This window comes from Lissotriton vulgaris, chromosome 2_1 (genome assembly GCF_964263255.1).
Source record: "Lissotriton vulgaris chromosome 2_1, aLisVul1.2, whole genome shotgun sequence".
In the NCBI taxonomy this organism is placed as follows: Eukaryota; Metazoa; Chordata; class Amphibia; order Caudata; family Salamandridae; genus Lissotriton; species Lissotriton vulgaris.
The window spans coordinates 821,565,772-821,585,355 of record NC_141687.1 but is presented as its reverse complement, the minus strand read 5'-3'; the positions used below and the strand labels follow the sequence as shown (position 1 = coordinate 821,585,355).

Sequence of the window (19,584 nt, the reverse complement as noted above, 5' to 3'; positions counted from 1 at the left end):
AAAGAGGAATCTGGGTAGAAGGACCATTTTCATAATAGAAATGCATCCCAGTAGCGAGAGAGGCAATTTGATCCACCGGTCCATGTCATCCTCGAGTTTAGCGATAGCCTTCCCAAAATTGTCAGTTAGTGCTATGCCAGTGTCTGTGTGAATTTGAACCCACAGATAGCATATTGAGTCTGTGGTTCATTGCATGGGAACATCAAGCTGTATCAGCGGAGTGCATGGGGTTAGAGAAAGAATTATGTATTTTGACCACTTGATTCGGAGTTCCGACACCTGCCCAAATTGTGTAACTTCTTCAAGAACAGGACTGAGATTTCTTTCCGACTCGCGAACATATATCAAAGTGTTGTCAGCATATGCCGGAACAATTAATCGGCATCCAGGAAATCGCAATGCCCTGTGCCTGTGATATTCCCTTAGTGCACTCAGGAGTAGTTCCGCTACAAGTGCCTATAGCAATGGGGATAGTTGGCACCCCTTTTCTCATCGGACGCGAACTTCAAAGCCCACGCCACTGGATTCCTGCACCTAGTATGCAGGACCTATCATAGCCCGTTGGGAATTTAAATATGGCTGTTTCACACAAGATACTCTAAAGGCTACATATACCTTTGAATATCGAACTATGGAATGAGGAGATTCTAACAGAGGCAAGCATATTTTGGAACTTGTCCTTTGGGCATTGGAAAACGTACTATATGCACAAAATCTGACATAAACATATATGCAGGACCCTCGGTACACATTTTCGGAACTACTTGTTAGGTAGAATTTTGGAATTCTAACTTATGAGATAGGCGTATATTGCCTTCTAACTGGGAAAATACCGGTCGTATCGGGCCGTGTCCAGCAAATTACCTTGAAGAAATAAGATTTTTTCAGTCACAAATACAATACTTTTTGAAAGCCTTGAGGAAGTCACTTGATGTGACGAAACACGAGTCGGCTGTTGCGCATTTAGACCAAGACTGTAAAGCTACCAACACCCTTTACAAATAGTCTCCTCATTGTCATGCTTGTTTAGGGACAAGGGGTCTTTATGGTCTTGTTTGAAAATTGTGATGCCTTAAACAGTGTCTTTTAAATTAAAAAGAACATATTTTGTATGAATCCATCTTTGTTTGTCGCCAGTGATATATTGACACAATTGAATGTAGTTTGCCTATAAAGGTTATATATAGGAAAAGGGTATCACTTTTGAGTGCCGGGATATTTGTATGTTATATTGCTTTACATAGTGACAGTTTGCAGGATCTGTGTATCTCTGCACCTAAGGTAGTAAGGTGAATTTGTTATCCCGAGTGACACCACAACCAATTGCTTCTTGCCATTTGTGCCCAGTCTGATTATATACTGTTTTCTGATGTGCGACCCGCTATACATTACTACCGCTCTCTTGTACGGCACCCCTGATGGGTTCCTCGTGAGATAACTATGGGGCTAGTGATGGCGCTACCCACCTGCACTCTTGCCCGCGGTGCTGTGTAAAGTATCATGACCAATCAAAGGAACACCTCGCCCACCCCCACTCTGTTAAAGACTCCTTTCATGAATGCCCACTCCACTGAATCAAACGCCTTCTCGGCATCAAGGAACACTGTCGAGACTTTGACTGCTGGGTCTATCCTGTGAATGGGTCTGAATATAGTACAAAGATTATAAGTAATGTTTCGTCCAGTGGCAAAGCCATCCTGTTCCGGTTTTACTACAAGAGGAATTAGGAGGGATAGGTAATTCTCCAAAATGTTGGCAAACATTTTAGTGTCTACATTTAATAGTGACAATGGTATGTATGAAGAGCAGGCATCTGGGGGCTTACCAGACTTCAAGAGTGTAATAATTTGCCCTCATAGTAAGAGGCATCTCCACTTTCTGGACCATCTCCTCATACAGGATCATTAAGTGAGGGATGAGTAATTCCTGAAATGTTTTATATAACGTGACTGTGCGGCTGTCCGTAGCTGGTGCGCTACCTGTACGCATCGTTTTTAGAGCACCCCTAATCTCACTAGGATCAAGAGGAGCCAAAAGATGTTCCCTGTGTGTGTTGGTGAGCCATGCCATTTGTATGTGCTCTAAGTAATGTTGGATTACCTCATTGTCAGCAGATGTCTTAGTGGTATATAATTCTGAATAGTCTCTATGGAACGTATCGGCAACCGCACTGGGAGCGGTAAGTTTGTGTCCTGCCTCATCGGTAACTTCTAAAATCATTGCTGCTCTCTTTTAGGTCGTATTCGTCTTGCTAGTGTAGCCCCAGGCGTTCTCCCTCCCCGTAGATTCTGGCTGACGCATATTTACCCATGTGTTTCACCTCTACATCCATGGTATTGTTACTCTCGAGAATCTTTTCAATCTCTTCTAGGAGTTTAGTATCCCCAAAACGTTGATGGGCTTGTTTTAGGCATGCTATCTCCTGCTAAAGCCTTGATAACCTGTCTCTTAATGCCCGGAGCACCCTCGCATGTTTAGACATTGTCATACCCCTGACATAGACCTTAAACGTCTCCCACACAGTGGCGAAGCTATCTACTGAACCCATATTTGTTTCAAAGAACGCTTCTATCAACTGTGTCATTTCTGACTTGAAAACCGAGTCCATCAGGGAATATGGGCGGAATCTCCAGAGAAAGGGAGCAGCTTTCCCAGTACAGAAGTCAATTTCTAGCAGGACCGGCGAGTGGTCGGAATATGTTCTAGGCAGAAACCATTGGGTACAGGCTCCTGGAGATCAACCAGTAATCTATTTGAGTATGTGTTTAGTATCTATGAGGCATAATTGGCCAACTATCCCTGCTATCAAACCAGCTGCTGCGGCTGAGCGGCGAGGGGGGCCTTTTGATCTATCTTTGTCTGGATTTAGAATGCAATTAAAATCTACCCCCCCCCCCCCATATTATTGGAGTACCTTCCTCTCACATTATTGGTGAGCCCGAAGCCAGGTAACATTTCATGTTGTCAAAGTTGGGGCACTATACATTGACTAATGTGGCTGCCTGTCATGTTTTGTGGCATTTAGCTATGATGTCCCTCTATTAGGATCTAGTTTTATACATTGCAGCATAACACCAGATTTTGGGTTAAGCCATATAAGAACTCCCCTAGCATGTCATGTAAAGCTTTCCAAGTGAACCATATCCTGGAAGTATTTATATGAGAGCATTTTGCTATCGGAGATAAGGTGAGTCTCTTGAAGAAGTACTTAATCGACCATATGCCATTTTAAGTATGCTATAACTTTACATATATTCCTTTGTTCATGTAATCTCCTAACATTCTAGGTCAGGAAATGCACTTCATTACCTTTCATCTGTTTCGTCTCTATTTTTGCCATCTCGCAGATATTTCTTGATATGTGCCCATGTGCGCTTAAAGATGTCCTCAACACCCACAAATCCCCCTCCCACACTACGCAGCTCCAAACTTTGCATAATCAGCTTATTTGCCCCTGCCGCAAACTTTCAATTAAAACATGCAATGCAATAGGTCTCGCAGCACATATGTTTGAGTGTTGGTGTAGTCAATTATATTGCAACAGAAAGTGGTTTGTTTTGTAAAGGTATTTTTAATATATGCATTGGCATTTTTACAAATGAATAACATGCAAAGCAAAAGGCTCAATATAAATAACATGCAAAGCAAAAGGCTCAATATAAATACTTTAATTAAGACATAGTACAAATAGTGTGTGAAAACAAAATGAGAATATGCATTAAAAGTGTTATGTTCTTCATTTAACTCCATGGCTGCTAAGGCAATTCCCCTCCTGTGCTGGGAATTGCTATTTGACATTATTTTATGACGAGCTGGGCTCGTCATCAGTGTACGAGGAGGCTACACCATGACGAGCCCAGCTCATCATCAGCTTGGAAGGGGTTAAGAGGCCCTTCAATAAGCCAAGCAAACGTTTGCAGTATGCCTAAAGCCTCCATCGAGCCTATTAGCTGCAATCGTGTGTGGTAGAAAGAACGTTGTTCAATGGATAGTATAATATGTAAGCATCGCAAAAATAAAAGACGTAAGCAATGCAAAAACATGTTGCCACTTTTAAGCATACTTATTTTAAACATGCGACAGAACGTGCTAAACTAAGATGAAGAGTTATAAGATGGCGCCAGCAACAGAAACACTTCCTTTGTAGCTTTGAAATGCTGAACAATAAACATGCCCCCAGGGAAAACCGCAATAACATGGCCCTACGCTAACCCATTTGCTATTTATGAGGTGTTAACTAGAAAGAACAAATTGGAAATGGGGCGCCAGTTGTACACATCTACATTGTGTGCCTGTAGTTCGTCAGCACTTTTATCAAAGCAGCAACAATTTGTAAAAGCGCACACCGAAACTAAAAGCAGCACTTCCATGCAACTGAAAGTGCATATAAAGGAAAACCAGCATTCTAATGCATGCACAACAACTAAAAAGCATTACTAAGTATTATTTCAAAAGTGCATAAAAAGTAAATGTATGCACAATCCAAAAACACAGACTGCGCGTATATTTATGTTTTATACCGAACCAGTAGTAGTACAAAAATATAAGCTGCCACTAACACGCTTATGAAGAAGAAGGTAACTGTGCATCACTAATACCCATGCACATAGCTTGTATTGTAACCTATGCCCCCGCATCTAATTGTAAGCGCCTCTATTGTCTGCCCGTAAGTCGGTTGTTTGCTCCTTAACTTTCAACCGTATAATTTACGAAACACTATGCGCACATTTTAATGTTTTAGACCGCGCTAGTAATAGCAAAAAAGGTATATACTGATATAACGCGTTATTGTCTGCCCGTGAGTTGTTTGTTTGCTCCTTAACTTTCAGCCGTATAATTTACGAAACACTATGCACACATTTTTATGTTTTAGACCGCACTAGTAATAGCAAAAAAAGTATAAACTGATATAACGCTTCTACAAGCAAAGAGCATGTTAACACCACAATACTAATTTCCACGCACAGTAAACGTTCATCTACAAGCAAAGAGCGTGTTAGCACTACAATACCAATTTCCGTGCACAGTAAACGTTCACAACTTCCGTTCCTAAAACCACTGGCAAAAGTCTTTACAACAAAGAGAACTCATGTTAACGCAGCACAACAAGAAACAAATAAGAATGCCACATGTATATTAACATGCTTTATGCGCACTAGTATTAGAAAATCAACTGCATGCACATTACTCGCTCCTAAATAATGTTTTTATTAATAGAACACTAAGCAGTACGGCTAATTCACTCGACAAGTGTACATTTTATGTTTTCTTTTCATTAAGAGCACGTCAAGAAGTACGCCAAATTCACACACCTCGCGTATATTATTGTTGTTTTGTTTTTAATAAAATCAGCTAAGCAGTACAACAAATTCACACACCACGCGTATATTAGTAATGTTTTTATTATTTGTGAAATGCGGATAAGAAAAGGAGACGTTCACGGCATATTAACCAGCAAATTCACACGCCACGCGTATGTTATCATGTTTGATAGCGCACTATTAATAACAACTGAACTGCATGCACATTTTGCGATACTAAGTAATCTTTTTATTGAACAAATGCGTATGAAAAAAATCTTTTTATTTAATAAATGCGTATGAAAAAAAGGACACGTTCACAGCATGTTGACTAACTACACTGCAACATGAACAAACAACGCCGCTGTACACTCCCTCGATTGCGAAAGTGAAAGCATGACGAGACGCGCGCGTTCACAGCCCATGCCTCCAAAAGCGCGCGGTCACAGCCATTGTCTCCAGTGTGTTTAGGAGCTTGTGCACCTCTCCTGTCCCAATTCGCTAAGCTACCCGGCAACAATAAGTCTCGCTTACGCGAGTAGCGCATGGTGCTGCATCGCTAGGCGAGACCTAAAAAAGGTTTGTATTTATATATGACTTGTTGCCCCTGATGTGGTGTTGAAGTGCCTTTTTTTGGGGGGGGTGGCAGTAGCATAAAGGATAAGTGGTGAATTAGTATGGTGAAATAGGAAAGTAATTTGAGTGGTAGATATTAGTCAGTTATTTGGTGTGAGAAGGAAAGCAGAGAGACAGATAGACCCAGGCTAACATTTGCAATGAGAAGGAACTAGTTAGGGTGGGAGTTGGATGGATGGGACAGTTAGTTTTGGGAGGAGAGATGGGGAAGTACTTAATCAAACTCAGAAGATTTTGGCAACTATGTTTGTTATTCTATGTTGCATTCCACTTTGATACACACTTCAGTGGTGGTTAGTTCTTGTTTCTCTCTGCAGATATCTAATAAAGATATTAAAAAAGAAAATTAACTAAGTACAGATGTCTCTAATGTGAACATTTTTCTGTCCCCAGAAACAAAAAGAATGAACAAATTTACAAACTTGGTAAGTTTTTTAAGTAACATTGAATGTAACCTAGTCTTGATAATTATTTGTTAATTACATAGTTACATTCAGTTGATAATTTTTACTATTTTGATGCAGGCAATGCTGAACAGTGGCAGAGTTTGAATGGAAATTTCCTTAATGTCAGTATTATGGCAATCCCTTGTTTATGTTCAATGGCACCACGAGGACTAGCCCCTAACACCAAGTACGTCTGACTTAATTCAAACCAGTATTCAAGCATTTGTGTACTGATATTGTTAGATAAATGTTTGGTCATGTTAAAATTCTTGTCTGGATTGATCATGGGTTCTATTATGGAAATGGGTTCAATATGAACACAAATTCCATATGGCTGTAATCTGCTATTGCGCCAGCAGAATCGGTGAGCTTGTTTTATTAGCATGCTTATGCGGAAATTACTACTGGCCTCAAAACTTGTGAATAATATTTTTAAAGTCGTGATTTTGGTTTAGAAGTTTACCCTAAGTGTACCGTACAGAAATACTTTATCCCCACTATTATAGCTCACTACATTGAGCACTGTTTGCATTTTTTCCTACTCCAACATCAAAATAATAATCCACTTCTGTTCATATGCTTCAATGGAACAACCATGTCAATGCTTTAATGATGGCGAGATGTTTAAATTATTAGGTTGTGAAACTAAAGTTTCCATCATTCTCCTGTGCTTTTTCAGAAACCTGATGTTTTTGTCCTACCTAAAATATCTTCAGATCATTTGCAACTGTAGGCAAAAACACTTGCCTGTGTCCAGGTGTGGACTTCAGTGACCGCCGGTGTCCTCATAATGGAATTTGATGCATTATTTCTAAATTATCCGACACATTTTAGCACTACCACAAGATGCATGATCTATCACTCGCTGGGGTCCCAATTCCCTTAAAAAACTTCTTTGTTCCAATAAATTTTAGTTAAAGTTGTGAGTCTTCTTGTTGCTTAAACTCCATGCATGTATTGAACACCATTACTGTGTGCAATAGGAAAACAAGTTTAAAGGAGGGTATTCAATACAGCGCTCACAAGAAGCCAGATACAAACGCACTTCAGTTATCTTATGGGAGTGTGATTGTGTTTGAGAAAGGGTCATTGAGGGCTCTTTCTCTCTTGGGATCTTGTCAGGGCTTGTAAAGTTTGGCTGGAAAATTGTAGCCTCTTTTAAAAACTTTCTTTTAGGTCTGGTAGTTATAAATAGTTGAGCAAATTGCTAAGCTTAAATAAATGTCATAGTTAAGCCTAGCCTTTTTGTTATATGAATGCAACACCATGTCTTAATGTTCAGCTCATCGCTGATTTGAAATCGTTTCCAAAGAATTAATGTTTAATACAGAAAAATACAAAAACAAATTCCATCTCTCTAAATCTGAGATTTTTCTTGCAAGGAAGTGGGAAGAGAGGTTTGGGGTTACGTCACTGCTGTTGATTTCACAAAGACCTCAAGCAGGATTGCTTGTTTAGCACTTTCTAAATAGTCTGTTGGTAAGTCACAGCCTCCTTCCTGTCCTTAGCTGGTCAAGATTTCCTAAACATTTACCTTTCCTTTCATATTCGCTTGCTCAGGAGCAGGTTTGTGCAAGGGATAATGCCCTTCTGTATTCTGCAAGGATCCCTTAAAGTGATAACAGATAGATTTGAAATATTCAGTCTCAAAAAAGGACGTAGTTTAAGTGCCAAATTTTGGAATGAGCTGGACCAATACTGCTTCGGTGATTCCTTCCTTTTTTTTGACAGATACACCGTGGCTGCAGAGATTGATAAGAAACCATATGTTTTCAAATTCAACAAACCCTAAGTAGTTGAGTCAAGGATAACAGATGTCCCTTGCCATGATTAACTGGTCTGGGTATTTTGCTGGAAATAGCCACTGGCAGGTTTTTAACATTTTCTTAACCATTCAGTTTCCCTTCACTCTCCCAAAAACAGGGACATTGTGATGTAACGTGCAGCCCCAAAAATAGTTTTTCCACATCCAACCATTTGAGGGATTTCAAACATGCATAGTTACAATAAGAGAGATTTGCATGCCTCCCACAAGTTTTGTTTGTTGATGCTTTGTAGCTTTGTAGGACTTAGCCCGTTATAATTAAAAAAAAGTACACAAAACTACTCATGTTCTGATTATGGCCTCCCTAAGAAGGTGAGTGGGTATGATTTTGCTCCTTGTTTGGTGGTCATGAAGCCTGTTTACTTTATTCAGGAAACTGTTAACTGGATTTGGAGGTTTATTTCTGCCATCTGCCTTACTCATCTTAGTTGTAGATACCAAATATCCATATGCACAATTAAGGTTTCATGCCACCACTTTGTGTCTGATCACCTACCTTTCATCCTGCCGCCCCGGCCCCCCAAAATATTCTTATGCAAGCCGTATAGCCCATGAATCTCAATATCCCAAACAAGTCCTTTGTAGAGTTAGGAACCACATTACTGCTGATTGTCTCACTGCCCTTGATGAAAATATAGTGTGGAAATGCCATTTATCTGACCTCCGGAAGTCTCTATCAGGGCTCCCTAATTTGGTGCTCCAAATATATTTTTTCCTGGGTCACTTGAGCATGGAGATTCTTGTTATGCTTTGCCCACACAAATGATTACCTATCTCAAATGTTATCTTGCCTAGTATGTGAGCTTTTCCTTTAAAATTAGCTATTTTAGCAAACAAATCAATATGCTCCATGGACCTTGTTTATATAGATGAAATGGCTATGAGCATGCTCCAAATGCAGTCAATATATCTGTTAATGGAATGTCTTTAGAGCTGACAGTTCTGAGAATCCACCCATTAACTAGAAGGAAGTGAGCTAGATGGGCTCAGATTTTTGTCCCCATGCGCCATTTAAATGTAAGTATTGTGGACATTATAAATCTGCTGTACCCCACTCTATGCCTCTCTGACACTGTACGTGACTGTCTCTACACCACACCACTTTATGTCATTTTGCTCACCTGTACTGTATTACACACTACTTGACTCCACTCCTACTTTCAATGCCACTTCACTGTACGCCACTCCACTTTAAAACTCTTTGGAGCACATCACTCTATGACATGCCCCTCCACTCTACTCCGCGAGACGCCACTTCACTCTACAAGATTACTCCACTGTATACCCCTGCACTCTGCCAATCTACTTCACTCGAGATACTGTACTTCACGCCAATGTATAACATACCACTCCACTCTACTCTGCAAAACGCCACTCGCCTCTAGACCGTTGCACTCTACAGCACTCTACTTCACTCTGTACCCCTACACTCTACTCCACTGTACGGCACGCCACTCCACTCTAGGACATGGCACTCCACTGTACATCACTCTACTACACACCACTCCACTCCATGAAACTCTACTCTAACACACACCTCCACTGTATGACACAGCTCCACTGTACAACATGCCACTACACTCTACGCCAGTACACTCTACTCCCCTCCATGACACTGTAACACACACCACTTCATGACACACCACTCTACTCCACTCTAATTTATGGCACGTAACTCCACTCTAGTCTACGACTCGCCACTGCAACCTACTTAAAGATATGCCACTCCTCTCTACTCTGAAACGCCACTCAACGCCACTCCATTCTACTGTACGAAATTCCATCCCACTCTAGGACACACCATGCCACTCCACTTCATGACACATTACTCCACTCCATGCCACTCCACTCTACTACACTTCACTATAAGACATTCCTCTCTACGCCACTCCACTCTACGCCACTCCATCCTACGATATTTGACTCTACACCTCTCCAGTTTATACCACTCTACTGTACTCCACTCCACTCTAATATACTATAGAACATGCCACTTTGACATGCCACTCCACTCCACTCTACTCCACGACATGCTGCTTCACTCTACAAGACGCTGATCCACTACCTGGCGCTCCACTCTACCCCAGTCTGCTCCACTCTATGATACTGTTCGACATGCCACTCTGACTTGCTACTCCACTCTACTCTATACCATGCCACTCCACTCTATACCCCTACACTCTAAGCCACTGAACTCCAGTCTATGACACACCACTCCAGATTATGCCACTTCACTCTGCTCTGACACAGCACTCCACACTATCACACACTACTCTACTCTATGTCACTACACGCCACTACATCACATGCCCCTACATCTATGCCACTTTACTCTATGCCCCTCGATTCTAAGACACTGTACTGCATGCCATTCTTTGACATGCCACGCCACTCTACTCTGACACGCCACTCCACTCTACTGTATGACAGGCACCTCCACTCTATGACATGCCACACCACTCTACAACACTCCACTCTACAACACTCCACTCTACATTGTTCCACTCTATGCCACATGATTATATGCCACTCCACTCTATGATATTCCACTCGGTGGCACTCCACTCTTTTCCATTCTACTGTACACTACTCCACTCTATACTATTCCTTTCTACACCACTCAACTCCTTTCCATTCTACTCTACACTAAAGCACTCTACTCTATGCTATTCCACTCTAAACCACTGTACTGTGTGCCACTCTACTTTACACCATTCCACTCTATGCTGTTCCACTCTAGCCACTCAACTCTATGCCACTGGACAACACTCCACTCTATTGTATTACACTATATGCCACTCCACTCTGCACCACTTTATGCCACTCCACTCTATGCTATTCTTCTCTACACAACTCATCTCTATGCCACTCTACAGTATGCTACTCCTCTCTACGCTATTCCACTCCACTATATGCTGTTCCACTGCTACAGCTTCACTGTACGCCACTCCACTTTACGTCACTCTACGCCTCTCCACTCTACACCACTCTAGGCTATTCCACTCTACATCATTCAACTCTCCGTCACCCTATGCCACTCCACTGTATGCTATTCCAATCTACGCTATTCCACTCTTCGCTATTCCACTGTACTCCACTCCACGGTATGCCACTCCATTGTACACTGCTCCACTGTACACTGCTCTGCTCTATGTCACTTCACTCTATGCCACTCCACTCTATACTATTCCACTCTATGCTATTCCACTGTAAGTTATTTCACTCTACAGTATTCCACACTGTGCCACTCCACGCTACACCACTCCACTCTATGATACTACACTCTGACAGTCTCCTCCACTATACTTTGAAACTCCATTTGATGAAACTCCACTTCCAGACACTCCCCTCTATAATTAAAAATCAAAAACCATTGGAATTCAATGAAAACACCAAAGGTTAAGGCTAAGCGATAGTTGGGAATGCTTTATTCATTACTAGCAGCCCGTCCCGACGTTGTCCGGGCCTGCTCTAGCCGGCGCCACTGTACCTTAATACGCTCCAGCCGCGAACGTGTTTGTCCGGTGTTCGCTCCATCCCCGAACGTGTTTGGCCGCTCCAGCCACTTAGACGCACAACATCGCGTCAACGTCCAACGCCCACAACAATGCTAAAGGACACACCCACTCGTATTGGAACGCTAGTCCCACACAGAACTCTTCTCTTTTGCTGAATCCCACAACGCACACGCCCACAACGGACTGCTTTTCACAAAACTTTTTTTTCCCCTTCTAATGTATATGTTGGGCTGCTGTATAGCCTATGGCCATCTGCTGATACTGTAGTTTGCAATGCTGTATTAGGTATTCCGATTGGTGCTTAAGTTCTCGAGCTTACCCACCTCAAAGGTTTGGGCTCTCTCTTTATAATAGTGGTATAGATTTGTATACAAACCAAACTTAAACTACACAAACATTAGAAATTCAAAAGTTAAAGTTGTACCTTAAATTTATAATTTACACACCACCTTCAAATTATTATAACTCGCATACCTTTCACACAGTGTTGTCCTCTTGCTAGCAACACTACATTAGCTACCACCCAGTAGGTTAAATTGTTTTCCATTGCAAAATTAATATAATCTTCTCAAAAGAAAATGACATTACTTAGAGCAAAAGGAAGTGGGAGAAAAATAATTAGCCACTATAGCCAATACGCTTACATTGCCTTACGTCCCTGAGAGCTCAGTCTTTAATTCCGATTACAATTAATCAGTATAAATGGTGAAACTTCCAGAGAAATCAGTCCGATATTATTAACTCTGAAAGTCTTAACAATATGTCACACATGAGTACTAGAAGTTGGTGGTAAATAATGAAAAGCCTTGAAAAAGCATTTATTTTGCTTTTCAAACGCTGCCCTGTTGCAGACATACATGCCTTTAGGGCATGTATGTCTGCAACATGTGCACCCATACACGATTGAGGGGTGCAACAGGGTGTCAAAGTGACACCCTGCCACCCTTCAATGTTTCACCCAATTACCGAATCGGTATTTACCGATTCGCTAATTGACATTCATTCCTATGGGCCTCCAGGCCCATTAGAATGAATGGCAATTACCGAATCGGTAAATACCGATTCGGTAATTACCAATTCTTACCGATTCTGTAATTTCAAAAGAGAAATTACCTACATCCCATTTACCTACTCCTAAATACCGAATCGGTATGATTCGGTATTTAAGAGTAGGTAAATCAAGATTACCTACATCTGGCCCTTAGTGAAGATGAATTTTAGATTCTGTGTTTGAAAATACCACTTTCAGAAAGTAGTTATTTTCATACCTAACCATCCAGCCTGCTTCTGCTAGTTTGTGTATTGCATCTCTGGTTTGTGAGTGACAGGAGGGCTTGGGCTCCAGCAGTCTGATGAGTCAGGGCTGGGCTGAATAGGACCTTGGCTGAATTGAGAGTAGGGGGCGGAGATTTCCTTTCACTCCCCTGAGCCCTCATAGAATAGAGAGTTGAGGGAGGAGATTTCCTTTCAGCTACCTAGGCCAGGTCTGCTTTTAACAATGCTGTCTCCACCTCCTTCCAGGAAGCTGCACCAGTGAGGACACAACTGGTTTTGACCAGGTACAGACACCCTCTGACTTCAGAAAACAAAGAAATTTGTAGTATAAATATTGGGGCCCAGACCCCAAGACTTTAAATCACTTCTGGGAATCAAGACAAACCTTTGCCAAGGAGAGGAACCAAGGAAGCTGAAGGATTCGACTGCCCCTGTGCCATTGTGCTATTTTCTGGGGTTGGCCTGCAGTGGTTACTTATTTGCCAAGGAAAGGAGAAGGAACTTTTAATGAACTTTCATCATCTTGAAGAAGAATCTCCAAGGGCTCGAAGAGTGCTTTCCTCCTGCTGAAGTCTCAGGAATACAAGACTTCACCACCAGCTTCCCCCTGCATTTCCTTTGTGGGAATTCTGTGTTCAGAAGCCAGCGTATTGTTGGGAGCTGGAAGCTCGATGCAACAAGAAGAAGCGTGTCGCCGCCACAGCTCTTGCTGTCGCATCACCGGAGAAGCGTGTCGCTGCCGCAGAGGTCGACGTCGCATCACCGGAGAAGCGTGTTGCCGCCGCAAAGGTCGCCATGCATCACCCGAGAAGCTTGTCTCCTTCACAGCTGTTTGTCATCGAATCACCGGAAAAACTTGTCGCCACCGCAAGGGTCGCCGTCGCATCAAAGTAGAAGCGTCTTGCAGGGCCTGTTGCGGCTCAGAAGTTCCTGAGTCGCCGCACGGCCGTCGGGCGTGCACACATCACCTTCACGTCATCGCACCGCATCAAAGACGCCATCTTGTCGCATCGCGACGCCATGTTGTTGCATTGTAACTGGAACGCAATACGAGTTCGACGCATCATTTCCTCTATGGTAAGGAACAGGCGATCGCCTACTTTGTGAAAGCATTAAAGAATAGATGCATCGCCTCCCCCGAAACAAGGAACCGGTGCATCGTCCTCCTTGCGAACGTTTTGTTTATCTTGCGTTATGCATCCAAAGGTACTTTGCGAGAAACGTGTTGCATTTACCATCACCTTTGGACTAAGCTATGTTTATCATTTAAGAGTCATTTTCCTAATATTGTATTATGGATTTTTGTCGTTTGGGTCTTGTGTTAAGTCTATATAAAGAATACTTATTTTTATAAAAACTGTATGATGTCCATCTGTAGTGTTTTCACTGTATTACTGTATGTGTTCACAAATGCTTTACACACTGCCTCTGAGATAAGCCTACCTGCTTGTGCCAAGCTACCAGAGGGTTGAGCAGGGGTTATTTTAGGAGTGTAGCCCCCTTACCCTGACTAGAAGCAAGGGTCCCTATTTGGACAAAGGTGCAAACCATTGCCAACTAGAGACCCCCAGTTCTAACAGTATCCTTCTCAGTTTTTTCCGTTTTCAGAACTTGAAGATGCAAGCATGCGCCTTTTGATCCTCAGATTTTCAATATGATGCTTCAATATGGAACTCAGGAAATGGGCTAATGCTTTGAGCCCATCTTCCTATTGGATGCTGTTGTACAGAAAGCACATGGCATGTGTGACCATTAGATAATATGTATGCCAAACAATTTTGCATAGTTTCAAATGGCCCCTCTGGATCACCGCCTTCCTTGAGGTGATTGTTGTGGAAATGTATTGGTCATTTTTGGATGGTCCTGGCAATTAAACAGTTTAAATGGTGAGGGATAAGATTGGTAAATAAGTTCAGTCTAACAGGATTGTACAGTATACTTCTTGCTAAAGAGTGTCTTCAATTGATGTTGCAAAATATGGACAGGTGGCAGTGTCTACCCCTCATCCATTAAATACTTTAGGTTTGGTTTGCAATTTCTGCATCTGTGGGACTATATCTGCAAATGGCTGACCTCCGGAAGGTGGTGTAGTGGCGTGAGACTATGTGTGCTAGGATCCTTGCAGTTCTGGACGAATTTAATAGAGGATGTAAGTAACTTGCTGGGAGGTGTTAGGGTGTGATTATTAACAGTTATGACGTAATCCAAGAGCAGAGTGTGATTGCATGCTGAGGAATAAAGACGAACAATCCAGAGCTCCATGTGTGGCATATTCATTTGCATGCTCCCGGACTGGGGAGGATGCTACAACTCGAGACGAGTGGGGGATCTGTGTCCTGAAGAAACAAGACTGCTTTCACTGGAAGTTTGCAACGTTACAGCAACCTCCTCGTGTTTGCCACGCGCGCCCACTTTTGATGAGAAACAGTTCAAAGTTGGTGTGTGTGGAATCGAAGCTCCAGTCCAGCCCATTTATGTCCCTTGAAGAAGTTTAAGACCCTGCAGAGAAGCACTCGAACAGCCCACCAGAAGCACACTGGTAAAGCGAAAAGAAGAAATATTGGGACATAGCCTATCACAGAGCCATAATCAGTACAAAGTGAAGCACTAAAGGCAGCCACAACCAGGTACATTGCAAAAAGCTGAAAGCAATGACGGACAAGTACGAGAGACTAATCCATCACTTATTACGACCTTCGATCAGGCGTGATGATCGATCTACAAGCACCCGCCTGTGGTTGCAGAAGGGACTGCCCCAGGACAGCTGCTGTCACCTGAACAGCATATACTCTCAACAGCAGTAGAAAAGAGTGTGAAGTATGATGCAGCTGTGTGTCTGAAGCCACCACCACCATCCGACACTGCAAAGAAGCAGAATTATTGGCACCAGATGGGCTGCATGGATCAAGAGGTTCCATGATTTCATAAATGTCCAAGAAGAAGTAGATGGTAAGAAAATCATAAAGTATCTAAAGAACCTTGCTGGAAGCCAAGTCCAGTCCGATGACGACCTTCGACTATGAAGAAAACATTTTCAATCAAGCACAACAGCAAGCTGCTTAAACAATGAATGAGTTTGTTGAAAGACCTGATGTGTATTAAACATCAAACACTGCAGGTTTAGTGAATTTGATGATGAAGAAGACATATGTCTCCGAGTTATTGATGGCAGTCTTTCAAACTTCTTCCGAAGATGCATATTCAGAGACACCCAGCTGAGAGAAAGTATGCATGCGGCAGAAAAAAGCAGAGCCCTATGGCGTGCTGCCTTTTGCGCTGATTTTACAGCACGGAACAAGCTCCCATGCTAAACATTTGAGGGAGCAGCGTGACATGCCGAAATTCTGCTGTTTGTGGAATCTTGCTGAGTTTTTATGGAACTTCGCAGTGTAGTGTTGTTCCTATATTCCCAATAGGCTCTGCGCATTGGAATAATACATCCTATAGATGTGACATAGGACTTATGTCTGCTAGGTCTCTATCGAATATATTAGCCTTAATTGTGAGTGCCAGCTAGCTCAGAGGTTACTAGAAACTTTCTCGAATAAACGAGAAGGGATTCGTTTCTGTCAACCGCATATACATGGCAACTTTGTTTCCCCAAGATAAAACTGATTTTCAGAGTCGTAGAAACAATAGATAGATATTTTACTCAGTCAATCGTGCATGCTTCGTTCACCAGAGGTGCAGAGAAAATAGATACACTGGCATTTTCAATAAAAGGATTTATTGAAGCATAAGAAATGAACTGCTACAATCGTAAAACTGTATGTAAAATATAATGCATACAGTAGAAAGAGTAGAATAAAATAATACTTTAAGAGCATTGTATGGTTCCTAAACCATAAATAAATACATACATAAATAACAGAGGCTAAAAGTACTCAACTGGTGCTTCTAAAATACGCCTACCCTGATGTACCTAACCTAAGCTTAGTACGAGGGAAGAAGTAAGTGAGGTGTAGAATAAATATAGTATTCTTTTGCCAAGAATCTGTCCAAGATTTCTCTTAGGGACTAATCAGCTCCGTACCTTGATTTGGAATGAAGAAGGTCAGGCTCAGGACTCGATTTCCCAACAACCCGCAAGGGTAGCTTGGAAACACTGGAGCTGGATTTCTCGGCAGGAGAAAAGACAGTCTCTCTCTCAGTGCGTCTGCTGGAGGGTCGGCTTCCTTCGGCACTTGCAGTAGCAGGATGCGTCGGGCAAGTAGATAGTCTAACTGCTCCAAACCACTGTGTGTTTGCTAAGGCAAGTTTGGGCATATTTATACCTTGAAGTTGCCGAGTTTGACGTAAAGTTGGACATAATAACGTCATATAAGAGTCTCAGTTCTTTGAAAACTCCATGAGTTCTTGGACAAGCCAGTTCTCGAGCAAGGGGAAGTCCCTAGCTGCTGAAGCAGAGTTTTCCAAGAAATCGGTGTAGATTTTCAGAACTAGTGGAAGTAGCCCTGCCATATTTGGACTGCATGAGCTATGTCTAAATATGGTTATGATTCTTATGCCTATGATTCTTATGCCTATATAAGGACATAGTGATAGTGATTTATACTTATATAAGGGCATGAATCGCGAAAATTACAATAGGGTCCTAAAATGATACACAACACATACTCTATGTTATCATGTCCATCTAAGATCAAGCACTAAAACATAGAATCTAGAGCATGTGTTTACAACCCTCACAAATTCATATAAAATGTATTTAAAATGGTTGCACACAGAAAAATTAGCATTTGCATAGTCCGCCTTAAAAAGGGAAATGATGTTATTGTAATATGGCAAATGCTAACCCAATCATTCATGAGATTACATTTATGAAATGGCTCTTAGTTACAGAAAAAACATTTGAGACGATCTCATAGCCAAGTATATAAACTGTGTTAGTTTGTAGATAAGGTCAAAATTGTTTCAAGGAAGTATTCAAAGAATTCTTGTTCTCTCACAATAGTTCTACTTTCAGCAGATTACTTTGTGCCAAAGTTCCGTTTTTGAAAGGTAGTAAAAAAAAACAAATTAAATCGCAGTGAAATAGAGTTCCAAACAGGGAAGCCTTTGTTATGAAAAAGCGAAGGTTGAATTCAGAGTTCATAGAACGCTGTGTGCTAACTTCAAAAGTTATTCTCGGTGTCAGGAGAAAACATTAAAACGTCTAGGCTGGCAAAGAAATCGTCTACCACTGTAGATGAAAGTTGAACCACTTCATTAAGAAGATCAATGTACACAGATGTGAAGCATCGCCGTCAGCGTCAGCCACGTTAGCAATGTTCATAGCAGATGATACCTGTGTGCCTGTTGGCCCGCGTATCTCACCTTCTGCTAGATTTGCCGTGAGATCTCAATGAATGCCGTCATCAGGATTGGTAGCCATTGGGGGCAACACAACACATGAGCCGTTACCGGACCCAGTAATGCGTCAACATCCGTTGGCATTGCCAATGGTAGTGTTAGACGGATATCTGACACGCATTCCTCTCCACAAAAGAGGCATCGTAGAACAGGTAAGATGCAATCTTGCCAGATTGGTCTGAATGACAGGAACCATGTGGTATTCAGATCTCTCAAACGAGCCAAGCCAAGGATCTGTGTTATGCATTCGCAATACTGCATCGCCAGAAGAGCATTTTCCATGGTAATCTGGGTATCATTGGTGACTGGACTTGCCATATCTGAGCAGAAGGAACAAAAATAGTATTACTGCTATGAGTCCCAAGATGAGAGGAAGGCCGCCGAACACAGAGTGTACGAAGTTAGGAAAAATGCCCAGGACTGCTTCAAAGGGTGCTAACGGTATTGGTCAGTTTGTTGATTATAATGCATGTATCTCTGCAGAAGTCCTTGCAACTTGCAAATCATACGTCTCTCTGGATGAGGTCAGTGGCACAGTTTTTTGTAAAAAAAATGGCTTTCATTCTGCTTAAAGTATCAATTCGTATAGAAGAGATGTTCAGTGAAGGCCATAGCGGCGACTCCCCGTCTGTCTTAGTTTTATGAAACAATATTTGCATACAACAAGTGACCCTGGCTGACACGCTAAGGAGATAGGCTATTACTGGCATCATTCCGCAACAGCTGTGATCATTTAACATAATGTAGCTAACATTGGAAAGCTGCCTTAAAATTGGATCTATCACCGCTGTGGGCGAACCCTGCAGGTGGCAAGAAAGGTTATTGGAAGAACCCTTGCAGGCTCCGTGTAAATTAATACCTTGACACAACAGTGTACCGCTTACTGACTTTTTACAATTTTTACCACTAAGAAATACCTCCTTTCCCCCACTCCAACATTTGTGTATGTATGGTAAATCCCACATCGACTTAATGTATTCTTTACCCAACCGTTCATACAGGCCCGCTGGTATGTGTTTTAAGCAATACTGAAACTGGAAAATTGTCACTAGTATCGTGATGGTGCCTTGTATTATCCATTCAACTGATGGTTTCTCAGAAACGGTCAATGGTAATCTCTCAAGTTTTTCTATGCTCAGCACCGTATAGTCTGCTCCCCTCTGTTTCAAAGAGATTTGTTTATCTGTAAGGTTCAATACAGTAAACAATGACATAGTGTTGATTAGACGCCA

General features: G+C 42.0%; 1 protein-coding gene across 1 annotated transcript in view; it reads left to right on the top strand.

The window, feature by feature from the left end:
• Positions 1-19,584, top strand: part of CERKL (CERK like autophagy regulator) — a 593,964-nt gene that overhangs the window by 420,238 nt on the left and 154,142 nt on the right. Inside the window, exons 9-10 of the mRNA XM_086956224.1 lie at positions 6,330-6,361; positions 6,461-6,569. Of these exons, the coding sequence (XP_086812350.1) occupies positions 6,330-6,361; positions 6,461-6,569 (141 nt within the window). The remainder of the gene's footprint in view (positions 1-6,329; positions 6,362-6,460; positions 6,570-19,584) is intronic.